Source organism: Eimeria acervulina, genomic scaffold (genome assembly GCF_000499425.1).
Source record: "Eimeria acervulina Houghton genomic scaffold, Eah_scaff68, whole genome shotgun sequence".
Taxonomy (NCBI): Eukaryota; Apicomplexa; class Conoidasida; order Eucoccidiorida; family Eimeriidae; genus Eimeria; species Eimeria acervulina.
In genome coordinates, this window is record NW_013549662.1 from 1 (window position 1) to 25,962 (window position 25,962).

The 25,962-nt window shown below is 48.5% G+C and overlaps 4 protein-coding genes across 4 annotated transcripts; 2 read left to right on the forward strand and 2 right to left on the reverse strand.

The window, feature by feature from the left end:
• Positions 1–3,522: 3,522 nt before the first annotated feature.
• EAH_00012260 (hypothetical protein, conserved) lies at positions 3,523–7,613 on the reverse strand (the record flags this gene model as incomplete). Its single annotated transcript, XM_013394702.1, has 3 exons — positions 3,523–3,651; positions 4,206–4,341; positions 4,603–7,613. 3 exons carry the CDS (start codon positions 7,611–7,613, stop codon positions 3,523–3,525), a joined length of 3,276 nt encoding a protein of 1,091 aa, XP_013250156.1.
• A 2,056-nt stretch (positions 7,614–9,669) lies between these two features.
• Positions 9,670–12,527, forward strand: EAH_00012270 (hypothetical protein, conserved; the record flags this gene model as incomplete). Its single annotated transcript, XM_013394703.1, has 3 exons — positions 9,670–10,240; positions 10,388–11,454; positions 11,778–12,527. The coding sequence occupies 3 exons, from the start codon at positions 9,670–9,672 to the stop codon at positions 12,525–12,527; spliced, it is 2,388 nt and encodes a 795-aa protein (XP_013250157.1).
• Positions 12,528–15,736: 3,209 nt separating this feature from the next.
• On the forward strand, positions 15,737–22,272 carry EAH_00012280 (transporter, putative; the record flags this gene model as incomplete). The annotated part of the gene is made up of 19 exons (XM_013394704.1): positions 15,737–15,786; positions 16,049–16,142; positions 16,315–16,396; positions 16,769–16,893; positions 17,162–17,662; positions 17,806–17,929; positions 18,153–18,346; positions 18,542–18,695; positions 18,836–19,073; positions 19,214–19,319; positions 19,498–19,602; positions 19,850–19,939; positions 20,109–20,213; positions 20,369–20,492; positions 20,647–20,825; positions 21,000–21,234; positions 21,425–21,546; positions 21,777–22,125; positions 22,262–22,272. 19 exons carry the CDS (start codon positions 15,737–15,739, stop codon positions 22,270–22,272), a joined length of 2,988 nt encoding a protein of 995 aa, XP_013250158.1.
• Positions 22,273–23,218: 946 nt separating this feature from the next.
• EAH_00012290 (integral membrane protein, putative) lies at positions 23,219–25,954 on the reverse strand (the record flags this gene model as incomplete). The annotated part of the gene is made up of 7 exons (XM_013394705.1): positions 23,219–23,242; positions 23,451–23,552; positions 23,821–23,903; positions 24,245–24,438; positions 24,626–24,806; positions 24,961–25,082; positions 25,905–25,954. 7 exons carry the CDS (start codon positions 25,952–25,954, stop codon positions 23,219–23,221), a joined length of 756 nt encoding a protein of 251 aa, XP_013250159.1.
• Positions 25,955–25,962: the final 8 nt, after the last annotated feature.

Genomic DNA, 25,962 nt, shown 5'->3' on the forward strand with positions numbered 1-25,962 from the left:
ATATATATATTATATATATATATTATTTATATATATGCATATAAATGCATATATATATATATATATACTCGTTGTTCACTTACGTACAAATCGAAAGAAGAAAACCCATTACAAATAAACAGCATGTATGCAGCCCCAATAGGCAAACGAAGACGACTGCATGCACACAGCTCTAAACCTATTGCTGCCGCTGCTGCAGCAGCAGCATGAGACACAGCAGCAGCAGCAGCAGCAATAACAGCAGCAAGCAGGATGTCAGCAGCACTTCTTGATGGAGGCCTTACGGGATCCTGCCCTGTCGCTTCCAGTTCCTTCAGCCCAGAGACGCATATGGGGCAGTCGCTGCAGCAGCCACACCAGCAAAAAAGTTGTAATAAATCGCTGGACCACGACGCCTGCTGCTGCTGCAGCAGCTGTAGTTATTGCTGCAGCAGCTAACAACAAAACCGGCTAATAATAAATCCGTTTATAGCTGCTCAATGAAGCATCTCCTTCTCATAATATTGGTGTTTAGGCTCCCCTCTGAGCTGTCTCTACACCCCAAAGAAAAGCGAATAACAACCAAAGAGCATGCAGTGACACAAACCTGAAGACGGCTTAGGGTTTACACGCGTATAGGCGTTTTTAGGGTTAAGGTTTTGTAAGGGTTTAGGGGTCCTGAGGGTTTGAGGTCTAGGATTCCTAGGGTTTAGGGCGTGTTAGGGTTTAAGGGATTTCGAAGGCTTAGGGTTTAGGGTTTAGGGTTTACTCGGCAAGGAAAACAACGAGTTTGTTGTCGGATACGAGTTTCATTACTACATCCGGTACAGACTGAGGCGGCAAAGAAGGAGGGAGTACAGAATATGCAGAGGGCAGTCTATTTTGTATTTCAACAATAAAGCAGAAAAGAAAAAGAGCAAAAGCGATGGAGGCGAACGTAAGAGAAGCAATCTTAAGTCCCTTTTCTGCTGTCGAGCGATGAGAGACAGAATCATTCCTTTCGGCCGCCTGCTGCTGCTGCTGCTGCTGCTGCTGTGCTGCTGCTGCGCCTTCAAGGAACACCCCCAAGCGTTGTTGCCATGCTGCTGCTACTGCTGCTTGCCTCGCCCGCTGCTCTTCTTTCAGGACCTCAGGAGAAACAACAGCAGTTCCATTGTCTGCTTCCTCTCGTGTTGCACGCGTTACCTCTGAAGGAGGAGGCGCCTTCGGTGGGGCAAACGCTTCTGAAGATATATCTGTTGCTGTCTCCAAAGAAACATCAAGCACAACCGGATGAGGGTTTTCGCTGCAAGCTACCAGCCCGCCAACTGATATACCCGCACAGAGAACAGGTAGAAAAAATAAACGGAAGGCAGAATAACTCCGCATCCTCCGGTTCTAATATAGAAGGAAGAGTATAGAATGAAAAGAAGAAAAAGAAGAAGCAAAAATTGCCTCAAGTTGCTGGCAGCCCCAGCACATACAGAAGTAGAATAATTAACGATAGTGCTTTGAGACAGAAAAGGATTTTCTCTCGTTGCAGTATACAGACACCTCAGTATGTGCTAAAGCCGCAAGTGTTGCGGTAAGGACAATCAGCTGCTGCCGCTTAGCGGCGCCGCTCCCTTACATGCATGCGGCTCGAAAAATAAGAATATATGAAATGCCATTGGGGAAGAAAGAAGATCAGCGAGGGGTTGCACCGGGTGTACGTACAGACAACTACTAAGCGGCTAGGTGCCGTGGCTGCATAAGGAAGCTAACAGCTTCTGATCCGGAGCCCCGGAGAAACTTGAAAATAAACATACAAAATAAATAATAAGTATTTTAAAAAGACAAAACGCAACAACAAGGCTGCAGAGCAACACTTCTTCCTTCTTTCTTCGCCTCCCCTGCACGATAGCCGCAATACCAGAAGCCCAACAGCCCCATGCACGTCTCCGATTCCTTTTACAACATAGCCAGAATGGAATACAAACAAACTAAATGGATAAGAAATTAATACCATTATTCTATTTAAACTTCTCTCTTCGAACTGCGACGGAGTTCCAGCGCAACCTCGAAACCCCTCTGAGCTGCAACGTTCCTTTTACCCCCAAACTCCTTCTGTTCTTGTTCGTTAGATTTTAGGTCGAGTTAGTTGAATTAATGTATTAAAAGAATATTTTATTGCCTAGAGATTATTAAATTATGCAATTAAAGGATTACTCGCGTACACCTGCCGCTGCGCCTACAGCAAGCCGACAAGAGAAACAGAGTAATGATTTTGTGTAACGCAAGCCCTCAGTACTTCTCGCCTAAAAATATTGCAAATGAAGAAACGAGACCCAATATATGAAGTGAGGAATCAAAGGGATAGCTTTTAATACCCTCTTGCCCTGTCTTCTGCTGAACTATATACTTATGTATATACCTATATATACCTATATATACATATATATATTATATATCTAGATGTGTGTGTATATATACATATTGTTTATTGCTTCCATGGAGAGTTTGCTTATGCTGCTACACTCGTATTTGTATTGGGTAGGAGGAGGAGGAAGGTGTTAATTCATAAAATATATATATATATATATATATATATTATATGCATTTATTTATTTATTTAAAAATTATATTTGGTAGTTCGCAAGCTCGTACGAAAAAGAATGCCAGAAAAATAAACATCTTTCTTCTAAACCTTCAGCAAGCTTTGTTGCTGGCTGCTGGAGGAGGAGCGATCGAAATTCCCCATAGAAAAAAGATAGTTTTTTTTTGTTAGGGGAGTAACCTGTCTGATTCTTTCGTCTTTTGTTCTGTGGCGTGGAATATACAAAAGCACCTGCTTTGTGTTGAAATGATGCATGCACGCATGAAGGAGGGTGCGAGCGATACGTATCTAAGGTTTAGGGTTTAGGGTTTAGGGTTTTGTTGCATGCGCTACATACGTCTTCTTGGGTTCTAAAGATCTCCAAGCCTCGCACAAGGACTTATATTCTTCTAAAATACACCTTCTCAACATCTCTGGATCTTTTACAACAGACTCATCAGCAGAAACGCAAATGCTGACGGTACCCCCGCAAGAAAATGCAGAAACACCAACTCCGATCTGCATGCACGACAAGCAGCATCTTTGTAGAGCATTACGACCATATGCAATATATATACAATATATATATATATATATATATATACATATTAAGACCATATAAAATATATATACAATAGGGTGTGTACATATATGTATATATATTATGTAGACATACGATAAATATATATTATATATATACATAATGTATATTATGTAGATTAGAATAGATATATACGGGTAGATAGATAGATAGCTAAGTAGATATACAGAGAGATAGGTAGATTAGTATAGATGCTGATTGTTTGACTGATCTATAGATGGGTAGAATGATATTTTAAAAATGTAAGTAAATACAGAAAATATGTGTATATATAGATATATAGATATTCATATGCGCACGTTGTGTTAGGTGCGTCTAAACAGCAGAGAACCGCAAAAGGAGGAAGAAGGGAAGAGGAGAGCAGGAAGAAAGATAATTGGAGAAGAAATTAGAGAAGAAACTTTAATTGACTCACCTCCCCCGGCTGAGGCACCACGAAATGCATTCTCTGAATGCGGCTGCAGTACATGTAAGGAAGTGCTGCAGGCCCAATGACGCTGCTAAATATCACCGATATCTAAATGCAGAAACACAAAAGAAGAAGAATAACAATCAATAAATCAAGCGCGACAACAACACCTGTACTTCACATGTACATAAAAACAATTGCAGCCAAAAAGGACAAAAAGTCGATAAAACAACACTGTTTCATTGATTTCTTATTTTTTTCGTGAGTTTAAAAGTTCGTGTACTTCACTTGTTCAACACTCCCTTAGAGAAAACACAAAAGACAGCATCTTCCCGCAACAAACAGCAGCCTCTTTTATTAAAGCAAATCTCTTCATTACCATTTGTCTTTTTACATTAGTACGGCGAAGCGTGATTATGTGCAAGAGGAAGAAATGGAGAAGAGCTCACGGTACAAGTTCCCCTTAAATATGCAACACTAGAATGGGGAAATGCGAAGAAAACCAAGAAGAGAACAAGGAAACAAATGAATTATTTCTATTAAAAAGCAAACAACTTGCCCTTAACCCTTATCAGAGGATACGTCTGTGGAATTCGTCAAAGAGAGGCGGAGCATGCATTTGCTTTTTTGTTTTGCAATAACAGAGATCCCTACAAATTCACCTTATGCGTCAAACGAAGGAAGTACGCCATTAACAAATCCGGCCAAGTGGCATAAAGCCATCTTTCCAGGCACATAACCATGGGAAGAGCAAAACTCCTCAAAGACCGTCTCAGCGCTGCATGCACTCCTCGCATTCTGCAAGCCGCACAACACGCCAGAGCAGAATAATAAATATACTATTTGCTCTATTCAAACTGGTCATGCAAGAACAAACTTTCCGAAAAAGAATTATGAATTAATGTCCTATGTAGACACCACAAACGAACAACACCCAAACAGAATAATGGAAGTTCCGCATAACAGCATCTTTTTCATAAACTGACTCTTTTAACAAACAAGACGACAGTGGTGCTAAGTATGCTGCAGGCAGGAGAGGAGAGGGTTAGGATTTCTTACCTTTGTAAGGAGTCGCCTTGAGGGGTAATCGGCATTTGAATTATGAGGGAAGCAAAACGATTGCGGAGGTCCATTGCTTCTTCTTCAGCATGCCGTAGATTGACAGGTACAACGAAATTCATTTGTTCTTTTCTTAAGCTGGCATTTAAAGGTTTCTTTGTGTCTGTACTCACTCCGCTATTTAATGCTTTTTGACGTTCTTCCAGCTCCTGCTGAGTTGTGCAACGGTAATACCCCCCTACAATACAAGTTGCAAATATATCATTGAGAGTAAGCCGAATGCCATTGTTTTTTCCTTTTGTTCCTCCTGCGTTTCTAGAATATTTAACAAGGCGAGAAAGCAGGCGACTATTCGCTGTGGCTTCGTTAGTTGTATGTTCTGCATGCGTTTGTTGCTGCTGCTGTTGCTGCTGCGCCAATGCTGCAGTCAGGCGCGTCTTGAGGTCCTTCAGTTCTTGCAGCGGAAGACAAATCGGAGAAGCTATTCGAGTTCTGTTCGCACTGCCACTTCTTGGAGCTTTTAGCAGCTCGTCGTAGCTTAAAAGCATCGCCATCCCTGCGCCATAGAAAGGCAGTTGAAGGGCAAAGCGAGCAGCCACAAGAAACCGCCAGAAGACAGTATTTGGAATCGAACAAATAGAGATCGGCGGCTTCTGAGGGGCGCCAACCTGAGCTGCAGCAACTACGCCGAAACCTGCTGATGCTGCTGCTTGTGTTGCTGCTGGTGCTGTGGCTCCTGGTGCTGCAGATCCAGATGGTGCTTCCTCTTGGGACGACCGCAGCACGCACTTCTCAGAGTCGTTGCCCTCAGCTGACGCCTTCAAAGAAAGCCCTGATACCGTCCAAATAGTGCTTGTGCTGGCAGCGCTCACAGGACTGCCGCTATCGCACGCTTGGGCTATACATACAGCATCATTAGAGGCAGAGGTGCTGCTCTGATACGACGAGGCCCCTCCAGCCCCCCGTTCATTAGTATTAAATGCAACTTTCTCAGGCAGAAAAGCTTGCTCTGCTGCGTCAGTGTGGTAAAGAGGCTTGTCGTTGACGCTGCACCCAGGATGTGCTGGGGCTGAACACAAGAAGTCCTTTAGAAACATCCGAGTAATGGAGATGCCATCACCCACAGCGTGATGCATGCGAAACAGAACGGCGCTCCCGATGCGTTCTTTCTGCAGGGGGTTTTCAACGGGATTTGGCGGTAAAATGACATTTTCAAGGTAAAGAAACTGCCAAAGGGGCTTCATAGGATCAAGAGGTTGAGCCTGCGCCTCATTCACGAGACAAAGGACGTCAGTCTCGTCCATCAAGCAATTGCATTCCGACGTAGATCTGCACGAACACGATGAGTTTCTGTTTCCTTTGTCTGCACCCGCTTCTGTATCCTGCCGAGCAGCACAGTGCTGCTGTCGAAGCACATCAATTCCTTTTTTCGTGCACTTCACCACCTGCTGAGACACCTGAAAGCCCGGTTGACGCACCCAGCAGTACCGGCCCATGACGCGTTGAACTTTCGCGAGAAGACGCGGATGCAGAAATGCAGAAAGCGGCAACTGATCCAGAAAGTTGGAACCCCCTGCACAGTTTGCTAAACAGGCGAATTCTGTCTTCGGTCTCAGTAGCTTCTGGGTGATAGCCATGCAGAGCTCTTGAAAGCTTAGTCGTTCGCAGTACGCGAACCCCGTGACAGCCATCCATGGCATAGAAAAAAAGAGCTTTTCCTGGCTTTCCATCAACGACAACACTTCAATAGGCCCATCTTTAGTACCGAAACGCCGAGGCACAGGCAAAGGCAACAGCATTCCTGATCGTGAACAGGTTTTCATCTGCTGCTGCAAACGCGCTAGCAGGTCATCTGAAAAAACAATAGATCGGCGCCACCGTACCACCACACCCCAAGCGTAGAAGCGGACGCGACGGTAAACAAAAAGAACAATCAAAAGAGGCCACAGCATGCAATTCAACACGCAGTAGAAACCGATACTCAACAAACTCCAAGACACCCAAACGAGCAACGGATGCCGCAAGGAAAAACTGACGAAGAGATCCTCCAGAAAATTCACCGTAGCCCAAAACTTGTACGTAACTTTCTTCGACTCTCGCAAACTAGGCAGACCTTGTTTATTTAGCTGCTTCTGCTGCTGCAGCGGCAGCTGCTGCTGCGATGTTTCCGTTGATCTCTCGGCTCTTCTTTGCTGCACGTCTCGTTGGTGCTCATCTGCTGGGTTATGCCTGTCAGCGTTTGACGAGCCCTTTTCCTGGTGGCCTTTCAGCTGTCTTCGCCTGACTCCCCTGTGTGCTGCTGCTTTCTCTTCTCTATATGAGGTCGCTGTGTTGTTTTGCTTTGCAGCTGCTCCACCAGCTTCTGCATTGGCCTCCGACTTTCCTCCTCCTGTGCAGAAGTATTTGGGGAGCAGTCGGCGAAAGGAGCGTTGAATGAATTCAGCGATGGTTAAGATGGCGTCCAGTGCTGCGTACATGTAAGACCTTCTGTAGTGAATGAGAAAGCTGTTGTCAGGCCGCGGGCCGCACTCATGGCACAGCAGAGCCCCTCCTAGCTCCCCACAAGCAGGGCAGTATAACTCACTGCTTTTGTTGCTGTTGCTGTTACTGATGCTGCTGCTGCTGCTGCTGCTTTCAGTTCTGCAGTTGCCGTCCTGCAGTTCGTATGCGCTTTCCCACCGAATGTGCCCTGCTGAGGGGTCCTTTCTGGCTGTTGAGGAGGTGTCGCTTCCTTGAGTAGTTGAACTCTTATGAGGAGATCCTAGAGATGTTGTTAGGGCGTCCTTACTTGGGCAATTGCTGTGCAGCTTTAACAGACCGAACATGCGCCTCTTCGCCCCGCCCTGCACTCCATGCTGTGCACAGTTGTCGCGCTGTTTCTCGCGCTGACATGGCTGAGAAAAAGCATTAAAGGAGTTGTTTCCACCTCCCACATCCCCACTATCATCGCGCGACCGACAGAAACCTTGAATTTTGCTGCCTTGAACAATACGGAATAGATGCGACAGCATTGTTGACACCTGCAGTACTTACGGGGTGCTCCTAACCCCCCCTTTCCGGACAAAAAATAACTTCCCCGGCAGTTAGAGGGGGATTTTGGATAAGAAATGAGGTTTAACTGAGCAGAGAAGGTGTTGCAGAAATTAGAGAAGTGAGCACGTCCGCAGGAGTGCCCCAAAAGCCAATTATGCCGCTTGAAGTATGCCAGAAGGAAAGTTTGATTTTTAGCCTCTTTTTCTGAGGCAGACAGTATGAAAAGGATGATGCAAGACAAGTTTTACCCTCACTGAAATGCAAAACTCTAGCAGGTTCTTCTCCAGGATAAACCGAACGAGCTTCTCCCTCCTAAACCATTGATACAGGCGGTCAGCTTGCGAAAAGCAACCGGAATTCTAAATGTTGTTCTATTGTGCCATTTTAAGTGGCAGTGCGAGTCAAAAATGCGGAAAGGCGCCAAGTGTGCGTTTGTGCTGCTGAGGGTACACCGCAGGAGAAATGCGGGTAACAGCCATGAAAACAAGCGGCAGCTGCAGAAACGACAAGTCAAATTGATTCTCTTTGCATGATTTAGGGAAGGGAAGCAGAAACCAACAGAATGGTTGCTCTGTTCTTCTGTTCCACTGCAGAAGCCAGCGCCCGACACCACTGCCCGCAGGACGAGCAGTGACCCCGTGTCAGTGCCGCCGAAGATGGTTGCTTCCAGAGCAGAGAAAGTTCAAAATAAGGTTTAAATTTGCAAATAAAAGCTAAATAAAAACTAATATCTTCTCCGTGCGAAGGGGTTCAACCGGTGTTTAGAACGCCGGAATCACCGAGAGCCTTCAGTCTTGAGAAGGCAACGCGCAGATTATACAATACGCGCACAGCCTCCTCAACCTGTTGACCTTCTGAGCGTCAGCATTCTCGCTCCCGGTTTTTTTTTAAAACTGTTCCACCAAGTGGTGTATAGCCCGGTGTTCATTTCATACTTATCTGTCAACTCTGCGCCGGTCTCCAGAGCACTTCCAGCTGACTACGCCAGAGCGCGCTGGCGGTCGTTGCCATCTTAAGTGGCCATATTTTCTGCCATCTGTTAATTTAAAAGATGTTTCTGAAGATATATATTCCTAAAATGCATTGACATTTGCATGTCTAGGGCGTTTGTAGCGCGAATTGCTCTTGACTGATTTGCACAACCTGGCGTCGCGTCCGGTGATGGAACTGCTGATGAGAGAATATGTGCGTTGTTGGAACGACATTATTCTATTATTAGTATATCCTCAAGACATTTTATCCAGTCTTTGTTGTTCTTGTTGCATCGGGTGCTCTGCTGTTCTCAACCTGGCGGCTGAGCTGGGGCCTCGCACACCTCACCGCGTACTCTGCTGCTTGCTTCTCTTTCCCTTTAGCTTGGGCTCTGCTGTTCGCGCATTCGGCAACGCCACTGCAGGAAATAATAAGCCTGCACAGAGAATTGATGGAAAGATATGTGATTTTTTGTTAGAAGTTTTTTTCAGCTGATCCTCATCAGCTGGAAAAATCTTCTAACGGGCTGTTGCTGAGACAGATCCAGTACGAGAGGGACGCAGCGGGGAAGCCTCCTTGATTTATCTTGTACCCATCTCCACTTGAATGCTATGTAAATAGGTTAGTAAGAATGTTACTACCAAAACAAATCAACAAGCAAACAGAAACATGGGTTCTTCCTGAGTTCCTTCCTGCTGTCGAGAATTTCCGAATTTCCGTTCCCTCTGGTCTGTCGCTGGAGCGGCAACGGACGCGCATCCTGCCCGCCCAGTTGAAATAGACTAAAAAAAGTGCAATATATGAAATAATATAACATCATATCATAATATTTCAGTCGAACTGTGCTGTCGCGACGCTCCTCTCGGCACTTCGCTTGCACCTCGGCTTTTTTTGTTATGTTGGGCGAATGACTCTCAACGAGCGGTCCCCCGGGGGATCCTGTGAGGCGTTCAAATACTTTAATAGGCATACTGTTCAGTTTGATAATCATATGTTACATGAGTGGTGCGTGATGCTCCTCTTTTTCCTCATTTCCCATCTTGGACAGATACAGCAGGTGCGATGTCGACAGAGTCTTTTGCTGGAGCCCGTCACAAGAGAGATGAAGTCGCTGAGGCAGTGCATTCAAGTGAGCGGTGCAAGAAGAGAGAAGTTTCAAAAGAGAATGAAGGGGGAGGCATGCGTCCGTTGCCCCTGGTATTTCCTACAGCCTCGTGGTCATCTTATCACCCAAGCGACTTAGACAGTAGCTACAGCGAAGGCTCTTCCAAAACAATCAACTCCACAATTTATTCGCATTCCGACAACTCGGCATATGAGGATGCTTCCGAAGGTGAGCCCACCGGAGCTTCCTCTCGGCCTTCTACCATCTTATCGCTCTCCCGCAGCCGCGATAACGACGCAAGTCCACACAACGGCGCCCATCCCCAACGAACTAAACGCCGAAGGCTTGCAATAAGGCGCAGCGCGTTCAAACCCTGGGGACTTGCCGCCTCCAGACGCAGCAGAACACCGGAGAGGGCCAACGCCCTGCTGTATTTGGCCCTAGCGGATCCCGCTCTGTCAACCGCCGCGCTGCTTGCCACAGAGGGGAAGACCCAGAGAAGCCTGAATGCGTTTTCTGAAAAAGAAGGTGAGATGGGGCTTCTTGTGTTTCAAGACAGTGCAAACTGTCACTTGTCTGTTGTTCGCCAGCAGCAATGAACTGAATTACTGGGACTACAGAAGGGAGCAGAAGAGCAACACCCACTGCATGTGCGCAAGTTCTGTGCGACTTCAGAGCGCGAGAGGGAGTCGGATCTCCTCTCCCTGTCTACGCTGCTTGGCTTGGGGTGTATAATATTATTTGTGGCGTTTGTCATTGGCTTCGGTGTCGGGTGCGCCCTTGTGCGCCCCCGACCTTTTAGAGGGAAAGCAGTTTTATCAGTCCTCCCCCTGCCGAGCCGGATGCAGATCACTGTGTGGGAAAAAGAAGACCGTTCGGGGTCTTGGGGTTTTCACGAAGGTGCAGGTACGCCATTAAAGAAAAAAGCTGTGGCGACGGGGAAAAACCCGTTGCAGAAAGGCGTCCTCACAGAAGATACCCCTTTTCTTACGCTCGTGATTCCAGACACCTCGTCTCAGGCGCCAGGGCCGCTGGCAGTGCTGCAAGGCAGATTCAAGTTGCTACTGCCTCTCCATAATACGAGTGAGCTCCTTAGGAGGAGAAGAAATTTCAACACCACAGAAGATCCATCGAAGCAAAACAGGGGAGCTACCCACCCATCCAACTGCCGTGCATGCTTCCCACAATATTGGTGTGTAGAGTGTTCTGTGCCTTGTTATGCATGCGCTGCAAATGTGAACATAGGCTTCTTTGGAGGCACGGAGTCCGGGGTTTCTGTGCTCGAATACATCCCCGCGCCTCGTGTCGGGAAGCTAGCAGGGGAGTGGTGTTTTACCGCTCGTTCCCCTCCGCTAGAGGAAGATCTCCCTTTAACTCCCTCTTCAGAAGACCTTTCAAGTGCCTCAACAGCGCTGCAAAACCACAAAGAAATGCAGACGGGCACAAGAGTAGACAGTGCCGCTGCAACCGTTGGCAAAGCAGCATCTAAAGATACGCCTCGGCCTGTTGTTTTTTCCTTCACCGACACGCAAGCGGGAACGCTGCCGGCCTCCGGAACCCTCGGACCTACATTTGAGTTGCTGCCTGCTGTTGCAGAGTTAGCCTGCGACTCCTTCATGGAACCAGGACACCCCAGCATAGATCAGGCGCAACAGGAAGCGGCCCACTTGTTTAAAGAAAACGCTGGAGAGCTATTGACCGGGGGCTCTTTTCTGCCTCTACACGCGGAAGCGATTGTGCAGGTACGATGATGGTGCATTAGAACACGTAGAAGTTGGCAACAGCTTTCACCGAACAGATAAACGTCAGACACGCAGCTGCCTCAAGCCATTGGGATGACGCGAGTCAGGGATTGGTCATGCTGGCTGCTAAAATAGAAACCGGAGGAAAAAGCGTCCCAGCCGAAATATTCAATGTCCAAATGGCTGTTCATAGGTCTCTGAAGAAGGCACTTGGGTTGCAGCTGCAAAAGAGGTGTGGTGCTTCGAACAATGATGCGGTGGCGAAACACACAATGCTGATATGCTGTCACTAGCATCTTTGTGAATTTACTTTCTCTCCTCAGGCTGACAGCTTGTCAAACCCACAGATGGAGGGACGGCCACTGACGCGCAAGGCATCCGAGGCATCTTCAGCGCTCGCCTCCCCTCCTGCCGGATTTGTTTCTACATCTCTTTCCGAACTTTCACCAAACCCTAGGGACTCCGAAGGGTATTCACCAGCCGGCTTCGCGGCAGGAAGAGAGAGGAAGAGGAAACTCTTCTCTCGCATATTCGGAGGCCTGCGTGATTTCAGGCGAGGAGGCGACGTAAGCAAGAACGGCGCTGATGGGTCAACAACAGATGCAAAGGGAACTGGCTTAGGCGATGAGTATTCAGGAAGGTTGATAACAGATGAGTCTACAGGAAGGCTCGTAAACAGTCGTCGACACGAAGAAAACAAGAATACTGGGGAGGAAGCAGAAGCTTCTAAACGAAGGCTGCAGCAGCAAAATGCATCAACAAAGTGCCAAACCCCCCCATATATACTAGCGGTATCGTTTAACCCGATGACTGACGCTCAGGGCAGTGGATTTCGAGCAAGGGAACTCTGGGTGCATATACACCACGAAGTCACCTCCCAGGGAATGTATGATGACCTACTACAGGACTGCCGTCTCGGCAGGGTGTACATTCAGCTGAGCACAGCACTCGCTTATTACAACGTCTTCTTTTGGAACGATGTGGAACACCACAGTTTCCTCCCCCTGGCTGTCGGCTGTATGCTCAAATACGAAGTTCCGCCGTCACTGCAAAGCAGTGTCGCTTCCATCTGAACTCTCAGAATGAAGTAACTAGTAGCCTCATCGGAGCAAAATTAAAGAAGAGGCACGCTCCTTGCAAGCTGCACTGGACCCGATTACGCCAAGCGACATGAGCCAAAGTTCGATTATTTGCATCTACTTCATTCCTCTGCGCAAGTGCGGCAAGCGGCCTGGTTGTTGGCAGTGGCGAAAGGTCTGCTGCTCATAGTCAACGAAAACTGTTTCTGCTCCTGCATCAAATGGGCACGTTGGAACAGAGAATGGCTTCTGTTTCGCTGCAGCTAACACCGATCCATATGTTGCCTTTGTTCGGGATGATGTAGCGTTATGCATGTTCGCAGAATATATTATTATTTGGCTTGCACTTGAGCTACTGTCCTTCAACCATTCCACTATAGTTCTACTGCCTTCTGGTGCTGCCCGGAGAAGCCAAGTCTTCAGACCACCACCAGCCTCCTGTAGAGGGCGAGGCTGAAAAACTGCAGAAATACTTTGCCTTTTGAGCAGCGCAAGCTTTGAAGGCGAAGTACGCTGCATTCTTACGCTGCTCACAACATAACAAGGGTAGAGAAGGCGTATGTCAGTTGGTGCTGCTAGCAACAGAAGGCCTGTGCTAGTTCGTACTGCCATCGAGAATCAAAATGAGTGGCTAGAGGATTCGGAGTTGGATGCCGGAGGATGTAAGTGCACAAAAATGAGGAAGATTGCGAAAACTCCAAATACGCCTCACCTGTGCTAAAAGCTCACTTAGAGAGTTTTAACGTTTGTGCGCCAAATTGGAAAACAGTCAAATATCAAGACAGCCAAATATAATATGAAAGCAGGCAGATATGAAGACAGTCATATGTGAGACCTAGACAGTCAATTATGGAGAAAATCAGATGTAAGATGGTGACTGTCAAGTATAAAATGAAGACAGTCGAGCAAAATTTAAGATAGACAAATATGATCACAGTCAGTCTCTAGTTGTCCTAGGTGAAGACAGTTCTTGCTCTCTCCCAATAAAAAAGAAATACGCGTACAATTCCTCTTTGTAGCGGAATTTGCTGCTGTCATTCCTCTGTGCATCCTGCTTAGGCCGAGACCAAGAGACGCAAACAGAGACAGGCTCTAGAGGGCAAACACGCTGTTGGAGAGGCAGCAGCAAAAGAACATTCGCTGGCTTCCCAAGAATTCATGTAGCTGCTATCCCAATCGGGCCTTGTTGAGGGTACTGCCGCAACGAAGATGATGGATCTTGGCCCTCTAGGGCACACAAACACTGACTGGAAGTCTCTGAAATGCAGTGAAACAGGAGTTGCTTATTTGCAAAAGCAGTAGAGAAAGGTGGCGATGCAATACTTTTTCTTGAGGCGCCAATACTGCTTTCTGCCTGAATGTACAACTGAGAGTGTGTACAAGCGTACACAACCAAATATGCAGCGTTCTCTCTCTCTCTCTCTCTCTGCTCATTACTGCTGTATGCTTTCTACTGAATTTGTCTATGCCCTCGCCGGAGCGGGACTAATAGAACTTGTACTTGCAACCCTCCTCGCCAAGGGATAAGGGGCAAATATGTTATTAGACACCCAGATGCTGCAATTTGCAGAGTTTCAACATCAGAGATGCAGACAGAATTGATGAGTGCAGGAGGGGAGGCGTGGAAGGGGTCTGTTTTGCCCACTGCACCCTTAGCTAGCGAGAAGCCACTCGGAATAAATCGGTTCGAAGAAGGAAAAACTGCCAGGAGGCTGAACAAATGCTGTATAAAAAAAGCCCGAGGATGCGATTACTAAGCAATCTCGAACCCTGATACGAGCAGGGCGCTACCTCTACACACCGAGCACCAACCAAAGTACACCGACAACAATATTGCAAATATTCGTGCCAGTCCTTCGCTTCCTCACGTTCATTCTTCTCTTTCGAGCTGCTAGACTTTCAATCTAATACACTAAAGTGATCAGACGCAGATTTACATGATTTGCTGCCTCCTAGAGAGCACCGTGTGTGCTGCACCGCAAGGCGCGTGTTCAGGCTGAGGGGGTATTCCAACGAGACTGAAGGGCCAATAAAGGCTGCAGTATTCAAAGCCCGCAAATTATTTGAAATATTTGACAATCAGGCGGTTAGACGAATATTTTTGGCAGCTCAACGGCAGGTGGCGCCGGCTTGGGCAGGCCGGGCGGTGAGCAGGGCAACCAGATAGTCAACGGTTGGTACTTGTGCAGCTCGACTTACAGAAGGAATTCTCGAGTTTCCACGTCAACATTTAACATTATGGGGGCATTAGGGATCATCCCCTTGACTAGTGAAACAAAGCGAGTACCCACTGGTAGATGACGTAGCTGGCGTTCAGCCGCCCGTTGGACTGGACTTGGCTTCAATGCTGAATAAGCCCCGTATGTTCAAGAGTGTCACATGCAGCAGCGAGCTACTTTTGCAGAATCTGAACTATTTCTCTAGTACTTTGAACCTATCAAAGAGCGATCCAATAACGCCCGCTCCAGCGCAAAGGGCACAACAACAACACAGCCCTAGGGGGCCCCAGTCCCACTGCGTGCCAGAGGCTTACGGCCTAGGCAACGGCAGCAAATTGAATTTCATGAGATTAGACAACAGCTTTGCCCATTCCACTATATTCGTATTTCTTTCGCTTCGCGCACGTCTGCAGGATCTGCTATGGTTAATCCACAAGCTTCTTTCGTTTCCAACCTCCGATTGGAATGGAGTGTTGCACGCGTACCACTCGCAAAACACTCAATTAAATTCAACAAATTTGTGTTGAATGACTGAGGATTCAAAGGGGCCTCCATATGCCACGCCCTGAGGGCCTCCTCGGGGGCTCCGTTGCAGTAGGCTCCAGGGGCGACTGTATAGGGGGACTTTCGTTGGCTTGGGCTGGTGGCGCTTTGCATATATCTGGCCACGATACTTAGTGATTGCCGAACAGAGGGGCCAAGATTTCGGTGGAGTGTCCAGACACCCCAGCGTAATCGCATCGTCTAGCCTGGGCGCTCATTGATCACAAACGGAAGCGGATGCAACGGGCGCTGGACCTTACCTGATTTCTTTAGGTGGGACAAACAGAGCGCTCCTTTGAGCTGCGCCTACTGTACAACAGCATCTGAAGACATAGGGAACCAGGCATAAACGCATGCATGCACACTGACAAAACGCAGCCGTTGTTGTACCTGGCGCTGCTGGGGCGTCACCAATTCGCTTTTGGAAGCCGCCCTGCAAAGATGGAGGAGAGTTTTGGGGGTATGTATCGGTTGCTTTCTTCTCCTTTATCGTAAGGGAAAGGGGACTGAGATCTACAGACGCACCTGAGGCAACGCATGCGCAGCGACAGCTGGAGCAGCCCTCCCCCAGAGTCCTGCATCAGCTGCGCCTCTTTTCTTTGCATGCGGCCACCAACAAATGTATCGTTTTCTAGCCAGGAGAACGGCAGCAACTGCAACGGCAATAACAACAGAAACGCCTGAACTCAGTCCTGCAGCATCGGGGGAGCGGCCATCTAATTGTTAGCAACCCTGCCGGCTCCCTACGCACAGCAGACTGACAGGTTCAAGAGAAGTGCTTTTCCTAAGTCGGTGGATAGACTGCCGTCGAGGCGTCACGACAGCAGGAGAGGACATCACCCATTCGGTTTGGTACTGCATTGATTGCAGTCGAGCCAGCCCTTGGAGGCCTTTGGCCACTGGTGGAGGAGAGACAGCAACAGAAAGAGAGAGAGCAAGAGAGAAGGGGCTCTCCTCAGGAGAGCTGTTGTTGCTGAGTGCTGAAGATGCGCCGCTTGCGAACGAGTTTCTCCCGGCAGGTTGCTGGAGATGTGGGCGTCAGCAACCTCGAGAAAGTGGCTTCTTTGCCTGTGCAGGCGGGAGAACAGGGTGAAGGCAGCGGTGCGTCTGCTGCTTGTTTTATTTGTCCTGTTATATGCACAAACGAAGTCACGTGGGTTGTCTCATCAGCTGCTTCTAGATACGACGAACAATCTTCAGCTTCCTCACCTAGCAGATGGGCTCCACAGGCAGAGGAAAACAAAAAAAGACAAACATAGAAAACCTGCTGCAGCAGCAGCTGCTGCTGCACCTCTCTGCCTCTGTCTGCACACCAAAATATTAGCGATTTGCATTAAATTCCCCATAGCAGACTTCGTTAAACACTGCCGAGGGAACACCGCAATAGCCACGTCATGCTGGAAGATGTATCATGAAGGGTCTGTGCTTATGTATTCATCTGTATTTATGGTGTATGCTTCTCTCTGCATTTAGGCGCGGAGAATGCAGCGAAAGAGGCGGCAGTGGCTGCATCAGCAACAGACATGCCCCATGAGCTCAGGAGACAGATGTACCACGAGGCCCACGCCTTCAGACACTCTCCTCTCTTTACGCAAAAGGTTAGCGGAGCAGACAGCATCTCCCTTTGAGGCTTGTTTGTTTAAATTGAAGATGTTGCATGCCTGCTCACAATATATGCATTTATATCAGCAACAGAGATATATATTAACAATACAAACATACACCCGCATATATATATGTATATATTTGTGCTGCGGCTTCTTGCTAAGGATTCTCTCGGGAACGAGCATGAATCCGATCTTAATCAAGTGGATTAGCTGCGTGCGTTTTTGCAAAATATGTTTGGTGACTGTGGTGTATCTTCAGGTCCGTATGGAGAACAAGTTGGACGAGCACGAGCTGCTTCGTGTACAGCTGGAGGCGTTGGATTACCAAGAGAAGCACGGGGTGTTGCTGACAGAAGGAGATTTCTATTACCGCTACCCTCAGTCTTTCGACCCCTCAGCGCGGCCAAAACCTGATGGAGAGGATGGGCAGCCGCAATGGGCTCCCTTTAGAGAGCAGGGCATTGCGGGCCCCTCTCTCTCTACAGTTCAGGCTGCTGGAGGACAGGGAGGAGGACCCATCTACGGCGCACAGGACGGAGGGGAAACTCAGAGCCAGTGGCAGAGTTGGCTGCAGAGGCAGAGGAGGCGTGGCTGGTACTCCTCTACGACTTTAGTATATTCAACGCTCTTTGGGGCCGTCGTGGGGGCCTCAAACTTCACTACCTACTGGCAGCAGCTGCAAATCTGGAGAAGCTCTATGTTTTTCCTACCGTACCTGCTGTTCCTCTTCACTGTTGGGCTGCCGACGCTTCAGTTAGAGGTGCGCAAGCTTGGTGCTGCATTTGCTGTACAGACAACAGACCGCTCTGTAGCTTTGCAACAGATTGCAACGCACATAGTTGGGTTGCCAGCAAGCATCGAACAGGGAGGGCCTGATGGGGTTTGTGCTTATCTTTTTTGCAGCTCGTTCTTGGGAATCTCTTGCGTGGCGCTGCTATCAAGCAGAACACGCAGCTCAGCCGTTGGCTGGTAGGGCTGGGCATTTTGCAGGTGTTGACATCCTTATCATTTGTCATTATCACTGCGGGTGAGAGAGCGACAACCTCTGAATCTTGTCAATAGCAAAGCTTTTATCTTCTCGTGTGTGTGGGAAGTGGGTGGCAAGCTTTCTGTTTGCAACTCAAAGCGTTTGCGTTTGCGCATATCATATATTCTTTATTGGAAAGAATGATCTGTTTTCATGCTTTGCCTACGATCAAGCTGTCGATGTTCGGGTTGCTGGTTTGTTCGCTTCTGGGTTTCTTTCTCAGTTTTGAGTGGGCAGCTACTGATTTACTTTGTTTCGAGCTTTTCTAGACCGCAGCCCTGGCAAGTCACCGTGAGCGATATGGAGCTTTGCAACGGCTTTCATGGAAATAAGGTGGACTGCAATGCAGCTGGCCATGGGGTGCTTTGTTCTTACGTCCCTGACACCAACATCTGCATTGCTTCTCCCACCGGCAAGGTGAGAGAGAGTTCATTCCTGTATGTTGGTGCATGCTCACATTTGTAGATTGTTTTCTCTCTGAGCGCCTTAATGCATCCACGACACAAATTTTGGCTGGAGTGCAGCGTTCACCGTTAGCATGTAGCCGCGCTTCCTGGCTTCTGTAGGGCAGGATAAAATAAAGGTGAATAACATCTGAGGGTTTGTTTGCAGGCAACGTTGCACTATCTGGAGGAACTGCAGCCATCCACACTCGACAGCAGCCTAGATCCCGATGCATTAAGACCAAAAGCACTAGCCACTCTGGCTTTCGTGTGGCTGTACATCCTCGCGTACATGTGGAGAGGCCTGTTTAAAGCTGGGTTCCGTGAGTGTTTTCGTCTTTTCACCACTTCGGTTGTACTTGTAGTTCGTGGTGGAATTAATACTAGACAGCAGCATCATTCCGTTTCCTAAGTTCTTTGCTTGTATTACGTATGGGGATTTGTGTCTTGCGCCTGAATTCAGCTTCTGCTATCTTGATGATCATCGCAATGGTCCTTTGCGCAACTCTGGCCGCTGTTTCCTTCTTCGTGGGAACCGATGGCAGCGTGCATGTTGCCTCAGCGATTTCTGCAACCTTTGACTGGCGACCTCTCATCCACGGTTTCTTTGATGCAGCGTATTCTGCTTCGCTTGTTCGCTACATATGCCAAGATCTTTGCCTCGGCTGTTGCATTTTAGGCACTGTTTCGAGCTACACAAAGTCAGGCAACCTGCTGGACATCCCCAGTGGAGATCCCTTTTCCTGTATTTTGCTGGTTTGCCTGCATCTTTTTCATAGCTTTAGCTGTTTATCAGTCGACGTAGCTACGTGAGGTGTTTGTGAGCGTGCCGTCATTACAGGATCGGCTTCAACACGTACCCCAGCGGCGTATTTACGTGCATCGTGGAGTTCCTGATGGCTCTGGTGCCTTTTGTTTCTCTCCTGTCAATCGTCGGGAATCTCCAAGTATACCCAAGCATTCACACTGATTTATTCTCGGCTGCTGCCCTCTCCCGTCCTGTTCGCTTCAGTCCGTAGGGCTTTCCACTTGTACTTACGTAACTATATGCGGCTTTGGTTTTAGTGGTAGTGCCTTCCGCCCATCCAAGAAGCGTTGCTTGTGTACATTCCGTTGTGTTAACAGGCGGTCACTGATATTCCTCTCGCTGAAATCATAAGGAAGACAGGCACCGCCCCCGCCTACTTTGTGGTTTTCCCTGCTGCCTTCGAAAAAGTTTCCTCTCCTTACGTAGGTATTGGGCATGGCGTGTTTGCAATTGGCACTTTCCTGCTCTGTCCCTGATTTTTAGCGGTGGTGTTAGGTGGGACTGCAGTGCGCGTCTTGCAAGTATCCTTGCAACTCTGCTGCCGTTTGGAGTTTCCGCTGCTGGGAGGGTGCTTGAAGCTTTGAGCTTGGTTGGAAGGTTTCTGTTGCATACTTCGGTGCCCACAAAAACCCTAGGTGGTGAATGCGACTATGTGCGGTCTCCTTGCAGCTGTTCGGCCTCTTTTTTTACGGAGGCGTTTTCCTAATCAACACGCAAGTTGCGGCTATCGGAATTCACTCTGTTTTTAACGCCGTTCTGGTAGGCGCACAGCTGGCCAATTCAACTGCATAGCTCGAATGTAACCTTTTCATTGCTCGGTGTTGTATACACCATGGATCTGGTGGTTCGTTGACATCACATTGACGTGCTGTTTCAGAGATTGTGTCTTCAAGTTGTGGACTAGTAACTTTGAAATGTTCTTCCACAGGAATCACGCCTCGTCAATAATTGTTGGCGGAGGGTCACGAGCACAGTAATTGTGATGATCTGTTACTGCATTTCCCTCCCCTTCTGCGCAAACAACCAAGAAGTTGTAAGGGGCGAAACCACTGTATCGAGTGGATTGCGCAATTTAGAATTGAGCATTACTATATTCGCATCACCAGGAAACTGCGAACATGAAATACGAAATCGTATCTGCATCCAGCCTTCGTGTGTTTTTCTCTGGTACTTTGGCTGTGCACGCAGAGACTCCAATACATGTCCTACATCGTAGAATGGCTACTTGTCCCTATTTCTGTTTTCTGCACGACGTTCTACGTTGGATGGGTCATGGGTTTTCAGCGGCAGGCAACGATTGTTGGTCTAAAAGGTAATTATGGTGCCAGAGAGCTGCATTTCATACCCACAAGACTAAGCTGCTGTCTTGTTGCTTAGTCCATTTGTTATGTAGATTGCTGAAACTGCTCCAGGCATGCACTGTGCTCACTTTGCTTTGAGTGTCTGCGCGAATGTGCTTCCTGCAGCGTGTATCCTTTTCGGTGGGTTGTGCTCCATCGTGGGGGCGTGCTACATTATTGCAGTGTTTTGCTGCCAAGATAGCGTCTTCTTGCCCACCTGGGTGATGATTTTCGTCAATGCTTTGATTGCCGTCGGCGTAGCCGCATTCATAAAAGACCCGGAAGCGCAGGCCAAGACCTTTAAGGTGCGGCTTGACTCCCATGTCATTTAAATATGCTGGTGTTGCAATTTTCTGAGATGCAAGCGTCATGCCACATCATCACGGATACCGCTCCTTTGCTCAGTCTCGCAATCTGTATCACTCTTTGAAGTTTGTGAATTGGTTAGTGGGGAGTGCGGTGGTGCGTCTCTGCTTTAGGAACGTTTCCTAGCATTGTACTTGGGCGGAGTGCGGGATCTGTGCAACGAGGTCTCGCGAGTAACCCTCTTCTTCCCTCAGCACAACATGGCTGGAACATCTGTTATTGGCCTTCTCCCCACACTGTTCTGTGGTTGCTTGACGAGACCATTCTTTATGTTCCGCCCATCAACGTACTGGTGTGTGTGTATCAAGCACTTGGTACCTTTTGTCATGCTTGTGACAATTTCTGACGGTAAGGACAATTGCACGGTTCTCACTCGCAGCTTTTGCCCCTTCGGCAGCGCAGTAGTTTGCGTATAGTCTTTGGTCTATAGGTGCTTCTGTGTGGATTAGTGGAAGTAGATACAGGTGCTGCGTGGGAAAGTTGTCGACGCAACCCTGTTCGCCGCTGTACACGGCCTTTGTGTCTGTGGTCGCTGCAGCATGCCATCGCTTCGACATGCATTGGGATTCGATGAAGAGGTCGCCCAACATGAGGAATTTCGGCGCTGCTTTGCTTGGGATGGCAGCATTCTTCTTCGTTTTAACGCCACTAATCCCCAAAGTGCGATTGCTCTAGTTGCTAGATGCTTGTGCTGGCAGTTTCGTGCGAACATCGACTATTTGGTTCTTGACAGCTACCCTTGTGCCTCAGTCGTTGCATTTGCCGGTGCGGCTATCACCCAGTAATCTCAGGCGTGCTTGCGATGGGCGATGATTCAGAAGCCAACGCTGCCGTGCTGCCTTGCTCGGTTAAGCTTGAGATATACTGGGGTTGTGTGCTACTATGTGCAGGTACGAGACTGGGTGAGGCCTGTTGCCGAGGACTACATGTCAACCTTGGCATTTCCAAGCCACCCGTTCGTGCCTTGGCGCCGAATGTCTCTCTTATCACTGATGCCCACACTGTTTCGAGAGCATCTTGCTCGTTCGACAGAACCCTCGGCAATTGTCAAGAGCCTCGTGCTCGAGTACAAGAAGCAGAGGCTGCCTTTCATGACCTCCTTCCCCGCAGAAGGCGGAGCTGGCCTTTCGGAAGTCGAACTAGCTCTGCAGCAGCCACGCCTTCGCGATAGCTTAGATCTTCAGCCGAGGCAGCAGCAAACCCAGCAGCTATCCTTCGGCAGCAAGACGTCAGAGGACAGTAAGGAACCCCCTCATTAGGGATCCCCCATAAGGAACTTTCAAACACAGCGCCGCACACATTTTGCTCATATCACCCGATTTTCCTGTTTGGCCCCCGATCTCTAGTTGGGAATGTTTTGTTTGCGGTTCTTCAGGGAAGCTGTGAGGAGTTGCGTTGGGTTCGAAAGATGCTCTTCCCTCCGGGAACGATTTATTGTATGTCGGACAAGCCATTAGAACTTCACACAGAGGGTTTTGCTTTGCACATCCAGTTTTCGCAGTGCCACCGCTAACTGGCGCGAGTGCCACGTTGCAGTGTTTCAGACACCCGAAGTAGATGAGGTTCGCTGTAGTGTATTCTGCACATTCGGCAGCACACCAAAACCTTCCGGGACGGTCGCCTTGTACGACAGTAATTCTCTCGCGAGTATCCAGAGCCCTCAACAGCAGACTTTCAACACGACATGTTTGAAGTAGCGCGTCACGGCTGCGCATCCGCTGGAGCTTTTCGTGAGGTAGACCGGTACGAAGGGCTTGAGTGCGGTTCGACTGGGAAATTTGTTTTTTCCTTTATCAAGATAGATATGTATGCACGCGGCATAAGCAACGCCGCGCACAAGCTATACAATAAGTGTAAGGTTAGCAGTAATTATTGAGGAGTTCTTCAGAATATAGGAGGCTGAAAGAGAGGTTCATCTGCAGTTTTGGGCAAGAAGCCACCTATCCTTAAGCAACATACAGGGGGGTGGCGACCAGTTGGGGAGGCCCGTTTGAGCCTCGTGAGCCAAGTTGCTCCTGCATGCAGCTTGCGCGCTGCTGCAAAAGGTATTTGCTGCTGTGTAACTACGCAGCAGCAAGGGAGCGTCTGGTGGCGTTCGCAGCCACACACTCCTCAAGCCTGTTCCACTGTTGAGGTCACGACCCCCCAGCGGATAGCCTGGGTGGGGGCACTGCATGCCCGCGAACACGTACGTAAAAGGATACCCGCGAAAGCAGTCGCTATGGTATTTCTACGGGACGGCAAGCGATGCCAATTAATACGTTTCAGTCTCGACTGGTACTGGAGACAGCCCCTTGTTCCTGTCTCTGGTTATGGAGACAATACCGCTGTGTCACAAAGTGCCAGCAACCACATCCTGTAGGACAAGCGCACAAAACAAAGTTTCATAGACTAAACGATCAAGTGGAAGCTTAAAGCCATGCAGCAGCAACATGGTGCGGGCGCAGCAAGATGCAAGCATGACGCCCACGGAGAAGTTCCACATCTTGCATTTTGCTCTAATGCGACGAACATTATACGATCAGATCCTGATTAACCAGCTTTATCAGTTGTTTATGGCTTACTTCTAGAGCAGCCCCAACTGCGTACGCCACGGTTCCTGCGCAAGTCCCATTTATTATCATTAAAAGGCCTGACTTGAGAGGGCTCTGGTTAACGAAGCGGCCCTGCGGAATCGAGATGGCAAGCAGCGAATACTGTTGCTCTTCGCTCAGTATCACAGACTGCCAAAACTTGATGTTCCTTTCTGCGGCAGTGCACGATAGCCGAAGCGTTGATAACATGCACATGGCGTAATCGGAGCACGGGCAAGAGAGCAGGTGCGTGCGTCATCTATCATGAATATATGTAAATATGCTTTAATTCATATATAATATGCAATATATGCGTAGAATGGAAAAGTGAAGGCTAATCCCACTTTCTGTAGGCACCTACCTTCAGGAAACCCAGGATGAAGAGCGCAACTCCTGATATAACGCACGCCATGGCGAAAGCGAAGTGGCCGTCCGTGCTGATGCCTGACAACGTCAGCCAGGCCACAAACCCAGCCAGCGGCAGCAGTCCGAAAATAGAGAAGGCGGCGAACATGACTGCTCCTGCAAATCAGCACAACATGAACTCCAAGAGCCTTCTTTCAAGTTTCCCTCGGGGCATGTCATACGAAAACTGGACTCAGCCGAGTCTAAACACACACACGGCAGTTGTAAGAAGTGATCTTCCCCGTACAAAGCCATATGCGACACCACAAAACTGACACCGCTCCTAATGGAAATTAATTACATCTTCGTCACAATTATAACGGAGAACAAAGGACTTAAAAACCGTGCTATGAAAAAAATGTCGAGGTTTGACGCTTTACCTCGCCTTAAGGGACTGGGGCCCTCAGTTACCATCAGACCCAACTCTTCTACCATCATGTGCTGCACAAAAAACTCGCGATATTTGAATGTGATGTTGACGAGACAATCCGCATCTTCATCTGTGAAGCCGTAGCGATCCCGATAGATCTCAACCATTTCCTGTTTCTCCTCATTAGGGCAATTTTCTATCTCCCTACATCAAAACACACAATTAACACTACAGGAACCAATAATATGAATAGCAGTCTCGCTAAGTGAGAGGGTGACGTGCGTGGAGGCAAACATGAAATAGTTAAGGCAACGAACTGCAATGTATTCGATGCATGCAATTCTTGACGAGGTCTCTACAGTGTAGGGGTCTATAAAATGCAGTGAGATACCACTCTTCTCTCTCCCGTTCGCTCTTCACAAAATCTTCTTCTGCTGCAGAGCTGACAAACTCGCCAAAACCCATGCTGATTGCATCCGCTAAGAGGTTCCCAATGCCGATGATAACGACCTTCGAGGGATGCAAGTTGGCACCGACGCATCCCGCAACAATGGCGAAGATTGTTACGATACCTGCAACAAAAGATTCATGCCGCGTTCCACCTACACCTAAAACCATTTAAAATGCAGAATATAAGGCCGCCTGCTGCCTCAACTTTAAGGGGGGTTCGCAGCAACGTCCAGCCTGAGACATGATGGGCCGGAGCCTCCAGGAGCGGCAGCTCACCATCAAGACCTCCAAATACAATGGCTTTTAAATAGTCCGAAGACGTTTTCTTGTGCGCTTCTGTGTGACCAGATGACAGCCCATCGTAGCTGTTCTGCTGATGGTTGTGCTGATGGGCCTCCCTGCAGACAACGCATTACTGCGGCGAGCATTCTCTTGCTAATCTATTATGTATGTTATTAAGACAGCCCACCAATTGTGCGCATGGTGGCAGTAAACAGGCGAATTTTTGTTTCCTCAGGGGATTTCACAATATTTGTCTCCGGATGCAACGACCCTCTTTCGCTTGCCTTGTGGCGTCTACGTCTCTTGTTTTGTAGGCCAGACGAGCTTTGTCGAGATCTCTGTAAGGTATTCCACCTTTTGAGCAACACGTCTGGTGAACGGCTGCGAAGCACGCGGCCTCAACGGCCCCAGGATCCTCCAGGAGCGGGAGGGTTTTGTCCTGCTGCATATTCCCTCGCGCCAAATGACTTCCGGTGTGAACCCGCTTCGTCAGGTCCCCTTCTTGGGCCTTCACTATATCCGTTCTAGCAAAGTATTATACAAGGAGGCTGCTTGAGAGACGTCAACAACCGCAACAGGGATCTATTCTAACCCCCGTCCTAGCCGAAGACGCCCTTGAGGCGCTGTGCACAGCTTCCCATAGAAGAGTCGCAGCTGATGTACTAGTCTTCGGCTTCAAATCATGCTCTTGAGCATGCGACGCAAACAGCGGATGGTATGGCTTTCTGCCTCTAAGCAGATTACAGATTAAGGCAAGTACGTGCACAGCTGGAATGCCGTCGCAACTGTAGTGCAAGAATCAGGAAAGCCTGCAGATTCCTCTGGAAGAGTCATCACCTGTTATGATAAACATAATTTAGTGAATTATTATATTGAAATTCGTCGCGGCACCCCTTGACCCGGCCAGGCCACCCCTCAGCCCCACAGAGGCCGGGTACCTTGGCCACTCATTTCCCAAGGGTACGGCACTCACTCTCCTCGTTAGCATATTGAAAT